At 47.1% G+C, this 19,840-nt stretch overlaps 1 protein-coding gene and 1 long non-coding RNA gene across 8 annotated transcripts in view; one reads left to right on the forward strand and one right to left on the reverse strand.

Annotated features, from left to right (window-relative positions):
- The window catches only part of LOC106634268 (uncharacterized), a 47,161-nt gene that overhangs the window by 23,391 nt on the left and 3,930 nt on the right, over window positions 1-19,840 (forward strand). Inside the window, exon 2 of one of the 5 annotated variants that reach the window (XR_010111818.1) lies at window positions 1-12,729. The exons of 3 other annotated variants lie outside the window; for them this stretch is intronic. This is a non-coding gene — a long non-coding RNA (uncharacterized LOC106634268). The remainder of the gene's footprint in view (window positions 12,730-19,840) is intronic. One more of the 5 variants, XR_004668637.3, reaches the window with a different exon arrangement.
- The window catches only part of PATZ1 (POZ/BTB and AT hook containing zinc finger 1), a 20,426-nt gene continuing 12,100 nt past the window's right edge, over window positions 11,515-19,840 (reverse strand). Inside the window, exons 4-5 of one of the 3 annotated variants that reach the window (XM_003821470.5) lie at window positions 14,499-14,571; window positions 11,515-13,020 (exon numbers count right to left, since the gene is read on the reverse strand). In XM_003821470.5, the coding sequence (XP_003821518.1) occupies window positions 12,987-13,020; window positions 14,499-14,571 (107 nt within the window). In that variant the 3' untranslated portion in view covers window positions 11,515-12,986. Of the gene's footprint in view, window positions 13,021-14,498; window positions 14,637-19,840 lie in introns of all 3 variants that reach the window. The other 2 variants (XM_003821469.5, XM_003821468.5) reach the window with 2 other exon arrangements.

Raw genomic sequence — 19,840 nt, forward strand, 5'->3', positions numbered from 1 at the left:
CACTATTCACAGTAGCAAAGAAATGGAACCAACCTAAATTCCCATCAGTGATAGACTTGATAAAGAAAATGTGGTACATATACATCATGGAATACTATGCAGTCATAAAAAGGAATGAGATCATGTCCTTTGCAGGGACATTGATGGAGCTGGAAGCCATTATCCTCAGCAAATTAATGCAAGAACAGAAAAACAAACACTACATGTTCTCACTTATAAGTGGCAACTGAATGATGAGAACACATGGACACACGGAGGGGAACAACACACACTGGGGCCTGTTGGACGGTGTGGCAGGGGAGGAAGGAGAGCATCAGGAAGAACAGCTAATGGATGCTGGGCTTAATACCTACGTGATGGGATAATCTGTGCAGCAAACCACCATGGCACACGTTTTTCTATGTAATCCTGCATATGTACCCCTGAACTTAAAAGTTGGAAAAAAAGAAAAAAGAAAAAAGAATTCCTCACACCTACCTACCCTCTAGATCACATTTCTCAGTTGTTTATATTTACTTGTCTTTTCCACAAAACTTTCCAGAAAGTGGACTGTGGCCAAATGAATCTCTCCAGACTCCAGCCAGCTGAGGGCATCAGGAAAAGGGTTAATGATGTCAAGACACCAAGGGCAGATCCCCTCCTCTTCTCTCCAATCCCAAGCCCCAAGCACCAGCATAATTCCACTTAAAGTTAAACGTAGAAAATGGGCATTTGTTTTACTTCAGGACAAAGGGGTAAGCACGTGACTTTCCCCAATACACAAGGAAGGGAAATGAATCCAGAAGAACCCCAGGGCATGAATATTACCATTAGACTTAGGTAAGTATAGCTGTGAAATGGTCATGGTAAAGAAATGTTTGGGGTAGGCACAGCAGCTCATGCCTGTAATCCCACCATTATGGAAGGCCAAGGCAGGAGGATTGCTTGAGCCCAGGAGTTCAAGACCAGTCTAGGCAACATAGTGAGACCTCATCTCTACAAAAGTTTTTTTTTTAATTAGTCAAGTATGGTGGCACATGCCTATAGTCCCAGCTACTTGGGAGGCTGAGGTGGGAAGATCACTTGAGCCCAGGAGATGGAGATGGCAGTGAGCCATGATCACACCACTACACTCCAGCTTGGGCAACAGGGCAAGACCCTGTCTCCAAAAAAAAAAAAGTCCAATGCCCACTCATGATAAAACTCTCAGTAAACTTTGTCAGCTTGATAAAGAATACCTACAAAACCTACAGCTAACATACTTAATAGTGAGAAACCAGAAGCTTTCTCACTAAGATCAGGAACAAGGCAACAGTGTGCCCTCTCATCACTTCTTTTCAACATTGTACTGGAAGTCCTAGCTAATGTAATAAGACAAGAAAAGGAAATAGAAGGTATACAGATTGGGGAGGAGGAAATCAAGCTGTCTTTGTTCACAGATGACATGACCATCTCTGTAGAAAATCTGAAAGATGAATGACGAAGCCTTGGGAGATGTTAAAAAAGAAAAAAGAAAGGAGGACAGGACAGGAAAGGAAAAAGGAAAGGGAAGTGGGGAGGGGAAGGGGAAGGAAGGGAAAGGAAAGATCTGAAAGAATTGACAGAAAAATTCCTGGAACTAATAAGTGATTACATCAATGTTTCAGGTTATAAGGTCAATATACAAAACTCAATTGTTTACCTATATACCAGCAATGAATTAGTGGAATTTGAAATAAAAAACACATTTATATTACCACCCCCCAAAATTTGTATAAACCTAACAAAATATGTACAAGATCTGTATGAAAAAAACTACAAAACTCTGATGAACAAAATCAAAAAAGAACTAAATGGAGATATATTCCATGGTACATGGATAGGAAGACTCAATATTGTCAAGATGTCCATTCTTCCCAACTTGATCTATAGATCAAAGCAATCCCAATCAAAATCCCAGAAGTTATTTTGTGGATATCAACAAATTGATTCTAAAGTTTATACAGAGAGGCAAAAGTCCCAGAATAGCTAACATAATATTGAAGGAGAAGAATAAAGTTAGAAGACTGACACTACCTGACTTTGAGACTTATAAAGCTACAGGAATGAAGGCAGTGTGATATTTGTGAAAGGATAGACAAATAGATCAATTGAACAGAATGGAGAGGCCAGAAATAGACCCACATAAATATAGTGGAAGGAATAAATATAGTGGAAGGAAGCAAAGGCAATACAATGGAGCAAAGATAATTTTTTCAACAAATGGTGCTGGAACAACTGGACATCCACATGCAAAAAATTAATCTAGACACACACCTTACACTCTGAGAGGATAACAGAAGAAAACCTTGGATATGGTTATTATTTTTTCGGTACAACACTCAAAGGCATGATCCATGAAATAAATAACTGACAATCTAGACTTCATTAAAATTAAAAATTTCTCTTCTGTGAAAGACCATGTCACAAGAATGAGAAGATGATGGCTGGACACAGTGGCTCATGCCTGTAATCCCAGCACTTTGGGAGGCCGAGGTGGGCGGATCACAAGGTCAGGAAATCGAGACCATCCTGGCTAACATGGTGAAACCCCGTCTCTACTAAAAAAAAAAAATACAAAAATTAGCCGGCCGTGGTGGCAGGCGCCTGTAGTCCCAGCTACTTGGGAGGCTGAGGCAGGAGAATGGCGAGAACCCAGGAGGCGGAGCTGGTAGTGAGCCAAGATCACACCACTGCACTCCAGCCTAGGTGACAGAGCAAGACTCCGTCTCAAAAAACAAAACAAAAAAAGAATGAGAAGATGAGCATAAGCATAGACTGGAGAAAATATTTGCAAAAGACACATCTGATAAAGGACTGTTATCCAAAATATGCATAAGCACTCTTAAAACTCAACAATAGGCCAGGCATAGTGGCTCACGCCTGTAATCCCAGCACTTTGGGAGGCCGAGGTGGGCGGATCACGAGGTCAAGACATAGAGACCATCCTGGCCAACATGGTGAAACCCCATCTCTACTAAAAATACAAAAACTAGCTGGGCGTGGTGGCGCACGCCTGTAGTCCCAGCTACTCGGGAGGCTGAGGCAGGAGAATCACTTGAACCCAGGAGGCAGAGGTTGCGGTGAGCCGAGATCACGCCACCGCACTCCAGCCTGGCAACAGAGTGAGACTCCATCTCTAAATAAATAAACAAACAAACAAAATAAAACAATGCATTTTAAAAATGGACCAAAGACCTTAACAACACCTCACCAAAGAAGATATACAGATGGCATATAAGCATATGAAAAGATGCTGCACATCATATGTTATCAGAGAAATGCAAATTTAAACAACGATTAGATACTACTACGCATTTATCAGAATGGCCAAAATCCAGACAACAAATGCTGACAAGGATGTGGAGCAACAGGAACTTTCATTCATTGCTGGTAGGAATGCAAAATTGATGGTAGAGCCATTTTGGAGAACAGTTTGGCATTTTCTTACAAAACTAAACATACTCTTACCATGTGATTCAGCAATCACAGTCCTTGATATTTTCACAAACGAGTTGAAAACTTAAGTCCACACAACAACCTCCCCACACAGGTTTACAGCAGCTTTATTCATAATTGCCAAAACTTGGAAGCAATCAAGATGTCCTTCAGTAGGTAAATAAATGAATATACTGTGGTACATCCAAACAATGAAATATTATTCACTGCCAAAAGGAAATGAGCTATCAGGCCGCATGTGGTGGCCCACGCCTATAATCCCAATACTTTGGGAAGCTGAGGTGGGAGGATTGCATGAGCCCCCAGGAGTTTGAGACCAGCCTGGACAACATAGTGAGACCTCATCGCTACCAAAAAAAAAAAAAAAAAAAAAAAGGCCGGGCACAGTGGCTCACGCCTGTAATCCCAGCACTTTGGAAGGCCAAGGCGGGCGGATCACGAGGTCAGGAGATCGAGACAATCCTGGCTAACATGGTGAAACCCCGTCTCTACTAAAAATTAAAATTTAAAAAAAATTAGCTGGGCATGGTGGTGGGCACCTGTAGTCCCAGCTACTCAGGAGGCTGAGGCAGGAGAATGGTGTGAACCCAGGAGGCAGAGCTTTCAGTGAGCTGAGATCGTGCCACTGCACTCCAGCCTGGGCAACAGAGCGAGACTCTGTCTCAAAAAAAAAAAAAAAATACAAAGCCAGGTATGGTTGTGTACCTGTGGTTCCAGCTGTTTAGGAGGTGGAGACGGGAGGATCAGTTGAGCCTGGGAGGTTAAGGCTGCAGTGAGGCAGTGAGCTTTGAAGGGAACCTTGAGATGGATTTTTTTTTTTTGAGACGGAGTCTTGCTCTGCTGCCCAGGCTGAGTCCAGTTGTGTGATCTTGGCTAACTACAACCTCCACCTCCTGGGTTCAAGCGATTCTCCTGCCTCAGCCTACTGAGTAGCTGGGATTACAGGTGCGCGCTATCATGCCCAGCTAGTTGTTGTTTTTTTTTTTTTTTTGTATTTTTAGTAGAGACGGGGTTTCACCATGTTGGCCAGGCTGGTCTCGACTCCTGACTTCAAGTGATCCACCCGCCTCAGCCTCCTAAAGTGCTGGGATTACAGGCGTGAGCCACTGTACCCAGCCGAGATGGACATTTTTAAATGAATATTTTTATGTGTAAACTTTTAAATGAATCTTAAATACAAGTTGGAGACTGTTCTAATTCCTGAAAGCAGCTGAGTCTATGGCAGCCATCATGAAGCTACCCACTGGAAAAGAGGAACTTGACATGGTGTTACTGAGGATGGCTAGTGAAAATCACTAAAAATGCTTACATTTATGTAGGATGAGACACCCCAATAAACCTGTTGCAACTGCATTCCCTTCCAGTCTTTTTTCTATGCATCTTTTTATTTGATTGATTGATTGATTGAGACGGGGTCTCCCTCTGTTACCCAGGCTGGAATGCAGTGGCACAATCTCGGCTCGCTGCAACCTCCACCTCCCAGGCTCCTGAGTAGCTGGGACTACAGGTGCACACCACCATGCCAGGCTAATTTTTGTATTTTTGTAGAGATGGGGTTTTGCCATGTTGCCCAGGCTGGTCTCGAACTCCTGGACTCAAGTGATCCGCCCACCTTGGCCTCCCAAAGTGCTGGGATTACAGGTGTGAACCACCGCACCTGGCCTTTCATGCATCTTTTTAAACATTGTTCAGGTCTTACCACCTAGGCAATTTTGTTCTTTTAAAACCTGCTCTTTTCGCATAACCACTTTTTATTTATTTATTGAGGCAAGATCTCACTCTGTCACCCAGGCTGTAGTGTAGTGGCATGATCACAGCTCACTGCAGCTTTAACCTCCTGGGCTTAAGCAATCCTCCCACCTCAGCCTTCCAAGTAGCTGGAACTACAGATGCATGCCACCACACCTGGCTAATTTTTTGTATATTTTTTGTAGAGATGAGGTCTCACTATGTTGCCCAGGCTGAGCCTCATTTCTTACCTATGAAGTGGAGATGACTCTACCGTTCATGGTCATGAGGATTAGAAGTGTGCTCAATAAATGGTAGTTGTTAATATTATAATGAGAAGATAAAGATTGCTATCTAAAAAGCTGGCTGCACTATTCCTCTTAGGAAATTGTCTTTTTTCAGGAAGTACCTTGATAATCTGTTTGGACATGAAAGGTGAATCCCTGTTCCTCCTTATCCCCACTCAACATAGTTCATAATTAGAAAAAGATCTCGACTGGGCACAGTGGCCCACACCTGTAATCCCAGCACTTTAGGAGGCCAAGGTGAGCAGATCACTTGAGCTCAGGAGTTCAAGACCAGCCTAGGCAACATGGCGAAAGCCTGTCTCTACCAAAAATGAAAGAAATTAGAAATTAGCCAGGTGTGACGGTGCACACCTGTGGTCGTCCCAGCTATTTGGGGGGCTGAGGTAGGAGGATCACTCGAGCCCAGGACGTTGAGGCTGCAGTGATGAGATCACACCACGCAACTCCAGCCTGGGTAACAGAGACCCTGTCTCAAAAAAAAAAAAAAAAAAAAAAAAGGAAAAAAAAAATCTAAGTAACCTGCAAAATACAGTGAGAATTGTGTGTCTCTGGGGAGGGGATGGGGATAAGCCCAGGATGAAGGAATTGAGGGAGCCAAGGAAGTAGGGCAGGTGGCTGGGGAGATTGAGAATGAGCAGCCACCTGAGGGCAGCTGAGGGTACTGAGGAACAGCCTCACCAGGGAGATGTTTCCTGTGGCAGGTATGAAGGGACTGGACTGTCAGTGCGTTTTATGTGCTGGCTATGACTTAGTCTCTGTTGTCCCCAAATCAGGGTGAACATCAGAGCATCTACTGATTTTGAAAAAAAATGAAGGAAAAGCCCTAGGTTCCATGTCTGGGCTGATGCCAGTGGAGAGAGGGACCATTTAAACATTTTTTTTTTTTTTAGAAACAGGGACTTGGTATGTTGCCCAGGCTGGACTGGGCTTAAGCCATCCTCCTGCCTTAGCCTGCTGAGTAGCTGGGACTACAGTCATGTGCTACTGCACCTTGCTTGAGAAGGGACCTTTTTTTTTTTTTTTTGAGATGGAGTCTCACTCTTTCGCCCAGGATGGAGTGCAATGGCACAATCCCGGCTCACTGTAACCTCTGCCTCCCAGGTTCAAGTGATTTCCCTGCCTCAGCCTCCCAAGTAGCTGGGATTACAGGTGTGTGCTACCACACCTGGCTAATTTTGTATTTTTAGTAGAGACAGGGTTTCACCATGTTTGGAGATGTTGGAGGAGATGCCTCCCACCCTTTATGGAATGGGGTCAAAGCCATTCTAACTTCAGTATTAATGAGAAGGATGATCCCATACAGCAGGAGGTGTGGAGGGCAGATGCTCAGGCTGACATTAAACAACAGTCTGAGGAAATGTGAAACGGGCAGGGAATATGGCTTCCATAGGCATGGCCTACTTGGGGTTCTCAGGTGCCTCTTGTTTGTTTACACAGTTGAAAGCATTTTAAAATATTCTCAGGACCTGTAGTGGGGTGAGCCCTGGGAAGAGGCCCCATGTAATGAGGATGTCCACCTCTCCTGCATTCCCACCCAATGTTCTGGCTTGGCCTTTCCTCCTGAGCTCTGGCCCTGGGCTTGCAAGAGGGTTGTGAGGTATGGGGCTGTGTTATTGGGAAAGGCAGCCTCGAGTGAGGGAAGGTAACATCATTTTATCCTGTGTTCATCCTGGTGTCCAGCCTCAGTATGCTTCCCACCAAACTGGCCTCCATGTTAGAACATGGTCTATCCTGCCCCTGGGGCTCTTCACAGTCCGATGGCTGGCCAGCATTTTCCAGCAGCTTCCACAGTCTGAAAGGGCCCTTTGTCTCCCTTGGTGACATGAAGAGGTTTGTCACTTCAAATGTCAGCTGTTATTTGGACTTGAAGGGCAAGTTTGCCCATGTCCGCCTGTGAGCACCCTGCCCCCCTCCCTACATGTCCCAGTCCTAGTGTGCTCCAGGGTCCTACTCTAATGCCACCTGGCCAGCATCTTAGACCAGGACGGCATCTCATCTTTCTCCACAGCACCAGAGCATGTATTTTCCATCACTTCCCATGCCTCATTCTCTCTTGTGTTATAGACACTTATTTATGTGTATGTCCCATGTCCTATGCTACTTTATGCTAAAGCTCCTTGAGGACAGGAATTAAGTCTCTCTTAGCACACTCAGAATATCTGTTGAATGAATTAGTGGCTGCCAAGTGCCAGGAACTATTATTCTAGGCAATGGGAATACAGAGATGAATTATCTTTGCCTGATCCCCATTAGCAAAGAAATCTGGTCTCATGTGGGGAGATAGATCCCTAAAAAGATGATGCAAAAGTGGAAATATGTGCAAAACAGGGAGGTGGCACAAAGTATCACATCCATCATGATAGAGTCCTGGGCTCCCTGGTCAGACAGTTCTGAATTCAAGTCCTGGCTCTGCCGCTTCACAGCTATGTGACATTGGCTGTTGCTTCTCTGGGACTCCATGAGAACAAAATAATACCTACAGCATAGGGTTGTTGATGTATGTAAGACCCCTGTCATGGTGCTTAGCACATGGTAGTGATGTAATACACATAAGCTGTCTTGTGGAGGGGGCAGGAAAAGCTTTGTAGGCAAGGGGCAATCTGAACTGAGCTTCTGAAAAAGAGTTCCTTAGATAGACAAGAGATAAGTATTTTAGAGGCAGAGGAAACTTCACAAATAAACAATAGTTTATCATCATCCAAAGAAAAGCTTTGAAAAATGAAACACAAGCCCCACAGCTCATGGAGTTTGTGCTGCTTAACATGGACTCCAAAACATTCAGCAGCTTCAGGGCACAGATTTTGACTTGGAAGGAGGGAGGGAGATGTTAATAATCTCGAAGTCCCTCTTCATTGCTGCCACAGGCTCTGACCTCTGCCTGGTATGAACTGGCCATGGGGTAGGGCGCCAGATTTTGGAGGGCAGAAGACTTCCCTGAAGGAAAAATAAGTTATTTTTTTGGTATGCCCATTCACAGTGATACAAAGAAGTTTTATTTCAGAGGCTCCTACCTCTGCACTGCCCTGTCCTTAAAGGAAACTTGTTTTGTTAGGCTGGATTAGTCTCTTAGATAAATATTTGGTATTTCCTTTCACAGCAGTTTAGCAAGAGATGCAAATCCAGACATTAATCATTCTGCCCTCCTCCTACCTTCCCCCAGTGAAAATCATTTCACACCATCTACCAGTCGTCCTCCACTCTTGGAGAGGTGCAGAGTAGGGTACGCAGCCTTGGGAGAGAGACTGAGAGGTAGAGTTTGTAAGGAGTAGAATTCTGGAGACACTGCTGCCAGGTGCTAAGCAGCCAGGCACAATTATGTAAACTGGAGGGAATCCCGCCAGCCTTCCTCCTCCAGTGGACAGGAGGGATTTGTGAGACGCTAGTGATACTTCTGGGTAAGTTTTAGGTACCTTTAGAGTGAGTGCTGATCATTGTCACTCAAGGTAAGAGAGGGCATGGCTGTGGAATTTCCTCCTTCAAGAGGCACTTGTGAGCTGGGCACCATGGCTCACGCCTGTAATCCCAGCACTTTGGGAGGCCAAGGCGGGCGGATCACTTGAGGCCAGGAGTTTGAGATCAGCCTTACCAATATGGTGAAACCTTGTCTCTACAAAAAATACAAAAAAATAATTAGCCAGGTGTGGTGGCGTGTGCCTGTAATCCCAGCTACTTGAGAGGCTGAGGCAGGAGAATTGCTTGAACCTGGGAGGTGGAGGTGAGCCGAGATAGCACCACTGCAGCCTAGGTGACAGAGTGAGACTCTGTCTAAAAAACAAAAAACAAAAAACCAGAAACTATCACTGGGAGCTTAGGAGTAAAGTCTGAGGACAAGGCAGACCTCAGTTTGAATCCTGACTCTTCCACTTACTATGTGACCGAGGGGAGTTTCTCCATCCCTCTGAGCCTGTTTCCTGCAAGAGGGGGATGATAATAGAATAATGAAACCAACCTTATAGGTTGTGCAGGGGATTAGCTCATGATGATGGTTTCTTTTGGTCTCCACAAAAGACCTGATCAGGAAACAGGCTCAGAGATTTAGGGATTTCCCCAAGGTTGGCAGAGAGCAGATGATGGAGCCGAATAGCCAAAGCTCAGGTGGTTCTTCCTTTTTTTTTTTTTTTTTTTTTTTTTTTTAGCGTTAGGGCCTCACTCTGTTACCCAGGCTTGAATGCAGTGGCGTGGTCATAGCTCACTGTGACCTTGAACACCTGGGCTCAAGCGATCCTCTTGCCTTAGCCTCCTGAGTAGCTAGGACTACAAGCGGGCACCACCATGTGCAGCTGTTCTTCATTTTTTGTAGAGATGGAGTCTTCCTATGTGGCCCAGGCTGGTCTCAAACCCCTGGCCTCAAGTGATCCTCCTGCCTTAGCCTCCCAAATCTTAGGCTGCCAAGGGAGCAGTGCTTTGGAAGATGCAACAGCCTGCTTGCTCTGTTGTTCCCCTCCTGCCATGTGACAGATACTCCTTTCTAATACCTGTGGTCCCTACCTGTCCATGGACATGCTCACAGGTCTCCAGGGAGCAGAACTAAAATGCGTTCAGGAGCTCGGGCTGGCCCAGTCAAGTCCTGGGTTCAAGGCCAGGTTCTCTAACACTCAGTGGGTGTGACCAGATTCTGTGGTGGTCACAAAGCTACGTGTCCACAGGGCCTCCACATTCTAGGGTCACCCTTTCCTTTGATACTCACATCTAATGGCCTAAGCTTCTATTCCACACAGTCTACAAAGCCCAGCAGCTTACCAAGGATTTTGTGTAAATGGCTTAGAATTGTTTTTTTTAAAATTCAGCTGAGAGTCTTTACCTTTACACCAGAACAATGTAATTCTAGGCAGGGTGCGGTGGCTCACGCCTGTAATCCCAGCACTTTGGGAGGCCCAGGCAGGCAGATCACCTGAGGTCAGGAGTTCGAGACCAGCCTGGCCAATGTGGTGAAACCCCGTCTCTACTAAAAATACAAAAATTAGCCAGGCATTGTGGTGCATGCCTTTAATCCCAATTACTCCAGTTACTCAAGGAGGCTGAGGCAGGAGAATTGCTTGGACCTGGGAGGCGGAGGTTGCAGTGAGCCGAGATCACACCACTGCACTCCAGCCTGGGCAACAAGAGCAAAACTCCGTCTCAAAAAAACAAAAAATAATGTAATTCTGATACCAATGTGGGTCTAAAAATTTTTGTGCTGTTTGTTCCCCTAGGTCTGTTTTTCTCTCCTTTACCATTGTTTTGTTTTCTTCTTGCTTGGAGGTTAAATGCTGTCTCTATCCTTTTAGGGGTTTCCCTCTTCCCTGAGATTTCTCAAGATGCCCAGGGTGCCTTAAGTCTGCCTGTCCCTTCTTGTTCCTCATTCTTATTCCTATTAATTCTCCATCGTGCTTACTTCTTGCCTCCTGTTTGTTGTTCTTTCCCTCTTTTCTTCATACATTCACCATTAACGGTGCACCAACCTTTTACTTAACATCAGGTAGATAACATGGTGGGGGAGACAAGTTGCTGAGCTTCTTAGAGCCCCTTGGCCATGAGGAGTCCCTGCCCACATCCCTCCTCAGGTGCTAGCTGGGTAGGCTGTGTCAGATCCCCTCTATAAGTCTTCCCTCCCAGAGCCCCAACCCCGCTTCACACCTCCCTGGTCCACCCTACTCACCCTCCTGCTGTCACTGTCCCCTCACCTTGCCCAGTTCTTCTCCTTGTATTTCTCATTATCTGAACTCATATTTAAGTTGTCTGTCTATCCCATTAAGCCTCACAGTGGTGTCTTGTTCACCACCATATCTCAAGAGCATGAAACCATGCCTGGCACACAAGCAGTGAAGACAAGCAGTGGATATTTGTTGAACACATGGGTGAATTCTGGCATTCTAAGTCTTCAGTGGGACCATCTACCTGTCAATCCCAGTGGAACTGGTGCAAAGAAGTGGAAAAGGGGTCTCCTGGGATCCCACTCCCACCCCAGGTGCTGGGGTATGGACTGCCCACCTCTGGGTCCCAGAGACTCCCACAGCTGAAAAACTGGACTCAAGGGAGCAGATAGAGTAATGTACTAACATTTTTAATACAGTCTGATCAGATCAATTCACATCACAAGGTCAACCTGGGCTTGCTCACATGTGACACAACTGAGGTACACAATGTCCCTACCTGCCGGCTGTCCCACCTTCCTGGTTCCCAACAGCATTGAAACCCCCTACTTCCCTGACCAGACTGGCATTTTTTTAAATTTTGCATAAAACTATTTCTTCCATAGACTTCAAACAATCAACTAGCCAAGTTAATTATGGTACATCTAAACAAAGTTTAATACTAACCCTAATGTGTGACTGCGGTTTACAAAGAGCTCTGTATCACCTGGGATAGCTTTCAGTAGCAATTCACTATAACTGGTCCTAAAAAATAATAACAATAATAATAATAATTAGAGAATTAAAACCCAACAGCATGTTGAATGGTTAAAATCACGTAAGAACTGAAATTTGGGGTGGGGGTGTCCTCAACAGCTGAGCTTGTCCTAGCAGTGAAAATGCTCACCTCCAAGCAGGGCTCAGAAAGGTCTGGAGCCCTCCAGGCAGAGGGCTGAGCTCGGGGGGCTCTTGGAGGACACTCACCCCATGGTCCATGGGATGCTTCTGGCTTCCTTAAAAACAGTTGGGCATCCGCATTGTATAAGTAGGTGGAGACCCTAGTGTGGTTCTTTTGAAGGATATGGGAAGGGAGGATGACGAACTAGAGAAGTGGGAGGGGACCAAAATCACTGAGGTCCCAGAATATCATAGATTTGGGTATAGGATTGGGGTCACTAAGAATTGAGCACCAGGAATTCCAGCTTCTTCCCATTAGAGAAACTGGGACTGGTTTTGCCTTGGAGGCCTATGTAGTGTTTTCTGCCCCTGTCCCATACCAAGTCTCACTGATATTTCTGCAGAATATCAGATGAAAATCTATTTCTAAAGACCATTGGGAGAATGGGTGGTGGAGAAGGAGTTGGAGTGGGGTTGGGGGACAGTTAAAAATGAATAAAAATCTCTCAGCTACAGAACCCAAACATCACTTCCCTCCGCATTCACAGCATTTCCCAGCAGTCCCCAGATGGTTGTTTCCGTGGGGACACAGCAGCTGCCTCATTTCCCTTCAGGCCCCATGGGCTGCTGGTCAACCTCAGGATCTACTAAAGATGATGCAAATGCCGACTGAACAATCTGAAACCCAAAGGACTCGAGGAGAGACATGTTCTGCTGAGGAGAGAAAGGTGAGCCAAGGGCAGGGCCCAGGTCCCCCAGGGGGCCCCCGAGAGCCCGGACATGCACCTTCTGGATGTGTTTGTTCAAGTAGGACTTAGAGCGGAAGAAGCTCCCACATTCAGGGCATGGGTACTTCTTCTCCCCATCAGACTCCATTTTGTTTTTGGGGACTGCCATGTCACAGGAGAAAGAGCCATTGGCACTCTGCTTCTCTGGCGTCTTCAGGTCGCTGGCATCTGAGAGGTCACCATAGGAGTCAGAGCTCTCAATCGGATCCTGATGTGAGCATTTCTGGCCTTCTACGAAAAAACAAAATATAGGAGAGCGATGAGGCCAGGCTCTGGAGATGCCCCCTCCTGGAGGGGTCATGAGGGGCCAGCTCACAGACCTGTGGAGGGCAGCCATTGGCCAGCCACTGCCCTGGCAGAACCCACGGAGGGTCAGCTGGTCAGTCTGGGAGCCTGGAGTGCCTACAGGGGTGAAACGGCAGGGCCCTAGGGCTGCCAGCCTCCCTTGCTGTGGACTCTTCATGCAGCTGCACATGTACTGCTCACCGTCATCTCAGCCTGCTTCAAGGAAGGGATACAGAGAGGGCAACTCTGCTACAGCTGCCCAGAACAACTCAAAGACCCCCAACTCCTAGGCACTCTTTTGGGTGCCTCTGAGGGTAAAATTGGTATTCTGATGATGCCGAGCCAGTGTAATAGTAGCCTCGCCTCCTGCACCAGACTAGCTGCACCCTAGCAAGACAGGCAGAACCAGAGCCATTAGGTCCTCAACCTGGGTAGACCCCATCAATGGCTCAGACAGAAGCCAATCCTTTTCCTAATGCTGCAAACATGAGCCCTGTCCTTACCGCCTTCCTTCTGCCAAAACCTTTTCAGGGCCAAGCAGCCCAAGCACAGAGATTGAAAGCAACTCTGTACTACTCAGTCGGCTGGGTGTCCCCACCCTAGGCCCCAGACAAGCTGGGCCAAGAGACAACCCTGGCTGCTCTGCCTTGCCCGGCCCACACTGGAGTCCTCCACCAATCAGCAGCTTCCTGCCTGGGTCCAGAGAGCCATGCCGGGAAGGGAGGTCTGTGATGGGAGCATGGAGCATGCCATCTCTGCTGTTTCTACCATCTGCCAAGCCCCTGGCCTCATCCCCAAGGCAACGACAACGTGACATACCACAAAACAACCTGAATCAACAAGTGAAGGTGGGCCTGGGGAGCTTTCTGCAAACCAACTCCCAAGTCAGAGGAGTCAGATAGCTCATTATTGCCATGCATCTCACAACCATAGCCAGAGGCTCTCCAGAAAGGGCCACTCACAGTAACCAACCACCCCTACTGTGAGAGAAGCCAGACATTGGCTCCCACCGGCCCACTGGGTCAAAAGAGGAGAAAGCATTCAGCCGCAGCTCCACACCATCCTAAAGGGCAGCAGGCAGTGACAGGCCCATAGTGACTCATCATGCAGGGCTCTTCTTCTGCCCAGGGCCCGGGGCATCCCTGCAGGGCTCCAGACAGTGGGGGCTGGCCAGGAGGAAAGGAGGAGGGCTGGGGAAGAGGAGGCGGAGGCTGGATCTCGGCAGTGCCCTAAAGCCTCACTCACTGCCCTGGAGTGAGATACCCACTGTGACTTTTGTCCTGGAGGCCACTGCCACTCAGATCTCTGAGTCTCCTCAAGGCAGCCAGAAAGCCGGCAGCCTTCCCGCCTCCCCACGCCCAGCCCAGCGCCCCCACAACACAGTCTGCGCAGAGAAGCAAAGTGCAGAGCAAGGGGTCGCTTGCCTTTGTTGCCATAGGTCCTGGCGCAGTGGAACGCTGCTCCCCCATTCAGGATGGGCTCCTGGTGCCTGGAGACCTGGGGAAGGGGAACACCGTGGTGGGTTTTAACATGGACCTTTAAGTAGGAGGCAGAGGAGAAACCTAAACAAGACAAAAGGAGATGAGATCCCGCAGCCAGCAAGAGATACCTCTCTCCTTCCCCCACTCCTCTCCTCTGGCCGCTCTGGCTAGCATTCCCAGGTCAGCTGCACCTAGAAGGGGCCCCCTCCTGGCTCAAAAATGGCTGCAACCACATGAGCCATGTGACTCAGGATGGAGGGTGGCACTGTCCACAAATCGGCTTCTCTGCAGAGCCCACTCTGCAAGGCTGCGGTGAGGGGCCGAAGCTGGCTGCCTGGTGGGATGGCCTGAGATCCTGCTCCTGCTAGGGCCAGAGGCCAACTGCCTCTAGGGTTGCTTGGTGCCTCAGTAACAGGTGGTTTGAGTGGATGTCTCCTGCAGGAACCATGACTAGAAATGTGGTTAGACAAGAATTTGAGGCTCCAGGGAAGCCACAGGATTCTAGCCAGCAGGATGCCTGCTTAATCCTCATAAAAGGAAACTGGACAACAAACGAGATGGAGGTAAAATGAAATCCCAAAGGAACGCCTTCAAGGATCCCGTCTTCTACCTGTCAGGAGATGTTCTATTTTTCTAACTTCCCCACCTTCAGCAAACAGGATTTAGTAACTGTTTAGACCTTTTGAAGAACAAAGACAAAAATAGGAAGTTGTGTCAGAGGAGTGCAGTCATCTCTTATTCATGGTAGTGTTTTGGTTCGATTTTGGAGCATCCACCAGGTTCGCGTACAGGAGAAGAAACAGGGATGATCTCTGTCTTTATTTTGGGGGAGGACAATCCGGCCTTCTTGGGACTGTTCCAGCCCACCTCCCAGATGCTTCGGTCAGTCTGATCCATGAGATATCTCAGGCTGGGAAGAACAGATCTTGGGACAACTTCCACAGCAGCCATGCGTCCAAGGATACAGAATCAGGCAGGCCGATAAAAGGATTTTGACTTGGGTTTCACAGGAAGGAGGTATGCCATCAAACCCCACTGTAGTCAAGGATCAGAAGGTGCTTTTAGCAGGAACTGAAGCTTTTTAGTATAAGGCCCACTTAGGGTGCCAGCACCCTGACAGTGTCCCTTTAATCCACTTCAGATCTGGTTGACTCATTATCAGGTGTTTCCATTCACTTTCAAAATTACACAGTCACAGGATAACAGTGAGATCCACTGCTAAAGGGTAAAGGGTCAGAGGCTGAAGAGTACTGTGTAATGTCTGCATGAGATTTGTTTTAAAAAAAGTCTGAATTGGCATGATATTTTGAATGCTGCTGGAACTGTAATAAAGGTTCACCTTTAGCAAGTGCTGATGGCACACCAGGGCCCAGCACACCGCATGCACTATTCTATAGAATTTGCCCAACACCCTTTGTGCTACAGATTACTATTATACCCATTTTACAGATAAAGAAATAAGAGGCTTTGTGAGGTTAGGGAGGCTGAGGTGGGCAGATCATGAGGTCAGGAGATCGAGACCATCCTGGCTAACACAGTGAAACCCCGTCTCTACTAAAAATATAAAAAATTAGCTGGGCGTGGTAGCAGGCACCTGTAAGCTGAGATCATGCCACTGCGCTCCAGCCTGGGCAACAGAGCGAGACTCCGTCTCAAAAAAAAAAAAAAAAAAAGAGGCTTGGTGAGGTTAAGTAACCTGGTCACACGTACAGCTACTGAGTGGCAGAGCCTGGACTCCAACCCCAGGATCATGTGCCACCAGAACTTGGCCCTTAGCTACTGGGCAGATGCTTTAACCCACTTATGCCTCATGTTCCATTATTGGGACGCTAACCTTTTAGGAATTATTTGTATCCTACTGCTCAAGATCATCATTAAAGTCTGATTTTTCACAAAAAAGTTTGTAACCTCCAGCATAAATGGGTTAATTGGTTCCTGTGTCTTAGCCCTGAGCCCTAGAAATATCCAGTGGACTTTTACAATAGGTTTCATTATTACCATTTACACTCATGTATTTTTCTACTATAATGGTATGTTAGAATGGAAGCTGCTGGAAAAACAGGGCTGGCCTGTGGGAACTTTATTTAACAAGTTCTCCTCTGACAGCAGCAGTTAGTGGTTCTGAAGGGAAATGTGGGATTGGGCCAATTTTCCTTCCTTTCCCAATACAGCTACTTCAAAGATCTGTCTAGACCAGGTGCTGGTGTCCTGCCCCGCCTGGTAGAGCAAGTTGTCCTGTGCTATGACCGCAGTGGTCTGCCTGAGGCTGATCATGGGTATAGATTGGTGTAAGAGGGTCCCATGTAGACATCCCTAAGAGGGAGGCTGTAGTCAGGAGTGAGGAGACAAGGCTAATGGGAAAGAGGCTGTTAGCCCTGCCCCTTGGGGTGGTACTGTAGAGTCCCCTAAAACAAAGCAGAACCAGGAGACATTGGCTCCCACCAATCAGTACAAGATATTAGAACTTTCTGATAATATGATGATACCACTTTAGAAAGTAATTTTTTCCTTTGTTTTTTTTTTTTTTTTTTTTTTTTTGAGACAGAGTCTCACTCTCGCTCAGGCTGGAGTGCAGTGGCACCATCTCGGCTCACTGCAAGCTCCGCCTCCAGGGTTCATGCCATTCTCCTGCCTCAGCCTCCCTGGTAGCTGGGACTACAGGCGCCCGCCACCATACCTGGCTAATTTTTTTTGTATTTTTAGTAGATACGGGGTTTCACCATGTTAGCCAGGATGGTCTCGGATCTCCTGACTTCGTGATCCACCCGCCTCGGCCTCCCAAAGTGCTGGGATTACAGGCGTAAGCCACCGTGCCCGGCCTTTCCTTAGTTTTTTAATCCCTTGTGGGGTCTCTAAAATAGCATGAAGCTCTCTCCCTGTGACGAACCAGAGCAGGTCCGCTGCAATCAAAAGGGGACAGAAAGGAGTGGGAGAGCACCAGGAATTATTATGTTTACTCCTTACTGGGAGAGCTATACCAAGAGAACACAGCAGATGCTCAATAAAAACTTGCTGAGTTTGGCTGGGCGCAGTGGCTCATGCCTGTAATCCCAGCACTTTGGGAGGCCGAGGCAGGCAGATCACCTGAGGTTGGGAGTTCCAGACCAGCCTGACCAACATGGAGAAACCCTGTCTCTACTAAAAATACAAAATTAGCCGGGCGTGGTGGTGCATGCCTGTAATCCCAGCTAACTAGGGAGGCTGAGGAAGGAGAATCGCTTGAACCCAGGAGGTGGAGGTTGTGATGAGCCGAGATCGCGCCATTGCACTCCAGTCTGGGCAACAAGAGCGAAACTGTCTTGCTGAGTTTTCCTGAAAAACAGTCTGAGAAACACGTGGCTGAGTCCTCTTGACTTTACCCCAGCTGCAGACTGTACTATCTATAGCAAAACCACATGGCGGGGTGGTAGGAGTGGATCCACAGCTGCCACTTAAAGCCTAGAATTTAAACACAGAGCAACTCAGCAGCCAAGTGTTAGGATGAAACAGAAGCTGAGCTTCTGAGCAGAATACGTCTTTGAAGCCAGACATATTTAGCCGGAATTCTAAACTTACCCACCCATTCACCACTGATTAACCAAGAGCCAAAGAGGCAGCTTGATCCAGCCATCCACACAATGGAGATGCTGAGCACACATATGACTGCCACTACAACCAACAAGCCACCGGCCCTTTCACTCCAGAGACGATGGTCTTATTAGCAAAAGGCCACTGCTCCTCAGTTGCATTTTCTTGCCTGGTGTGCCTGCACTTGGCACTCCAGAAGCAAATCATCCTTTGGCAGGTTCCACATCCATGCAGGGGTTGGGGACTGCTTTCTCCTTGTCCAAACCCTGAGGGGGCCATTCCCAACTGCACTGTGTTGGAGTGGGCCTACACAGCTTGATGTGAGTCCAGGGGAACAGCAGGTTCCCTGCATCCATCCACTTGTGTGCTTACCTCTGACTGGGGAGAAGGCTTCCTCTACCTTTCAAGCAATGATGTTTGCATTCAAATGTCTCTGTCAAAGGCGGATTCCTGATAATCTATTCCTCTTCACCATACCAGCACATAGGCATATATACAAAGACCCTGCTACAGAAACTTTAAAGGAAGAAAATCATGGTGATCAGCCAGGGCCTTCTCCCTTTTCCACTGTTCAACTCAACTGATTTCCTCAACTCAAAAATGTGGGAACAAGCATTTCTAGCCATAATACTCCCTCCACTGCAAATGATCTTCCTGTACAAATAGTATCATACACATCCTGATATGTCTGTATGACAAAGCCAGAGTCATCTGTCTCTTCAACTTGCATCTGACTCACGTGTGAGGCTGCAGGAGTCAGGCTGCCTTTCCTCTTTGCCATTCTTCACAGCCAGGAGTCATTTTTGTGGCAAAAACTGAAAAAGACAGATCTATAGGTAGATACTTAAGTCAACTGTTTAAGAATTGTTGGGATTGAAGGATCTGAGGGCACCTGGAAGTTCACCTGATTCAATCTTAACTGTTCTGACATTCAGCCTTTGTTTGAACACATGCAGAGATAAGAACATTCGTTTATTCGTGCAACCCCTCCTGTAGGTATAGGCTTGGTGGCAGCAGGGCAAAGGAGGACACAGAGCTCTCTGCATTTTGATTCCAATGTCTCAATGTTTTTGGTGCTCAGAAAGAACTTTATCCTCTTCCTTTTTTTTTTTTTTTTTTTTTTTTTGTCTCTTCCTATTTCTGCCCAAGGAATGAGTCCAGGAGTAGAATCCTGCTCCTTTCTCTTCTGATAAAAACTGCAATTGTTTTCTCTTCCTTCTGAGTACCCAGCATGGGTTGGACCAGCACCTTCTTTAGTCTTCTTGCAGGAAAGGGACTTCCCGCTCTGGCTCTGGAACCCAGAGATGTTTGGCCTGTGATCCAGACCCAGTCTTGGCTTTTCTGAGAAAAAGTAGACTCTGGTTTACTCTTCTGGATTCTCCATTCCAGTCATGTAGCTTATGGCTGTTGCCCAAGTTCTCTTTACTAGCCCTTGGAAAATAAATCCTGATGTACAATAGTTGTTGGCTTTGCCACATCAGCTGCTTCCTAACTGGGCCAACTTTCCCACTGTCCCTGCTGCTCTCAGTTTTTCTCTCCTCCTGAGCTGGGCTTCAAGGGCTGTAGCCCTGGGTCTCCTGTCCAGTTTCTGCCCTACTCCACCATCTGGTCTGGGCTTTCTGAGTTTTATCATGAGCACCCTTCTCCACTCAGCAGTTTTCAACCTCTGGTCTCTGACCCCAGTTCTCGGACTGGGAACTTCCATATTGAAAACTTGA

The sequence above is a fragment of the Pan paniscus genome, chromosome 23 (genome assembly GCF_029289425.2).
Source record: "Pan paniscus chromosome 23, NHGRI_mPanPan1-v2.0_pri, whole genome shotgun sequence".
In the NCBI taxonomy this organism is placed as follows: Eukaryota; Metazoa; Chordata; class Mammalia; order Primates; family Hominidae; genus Pan; species Pan paniscus.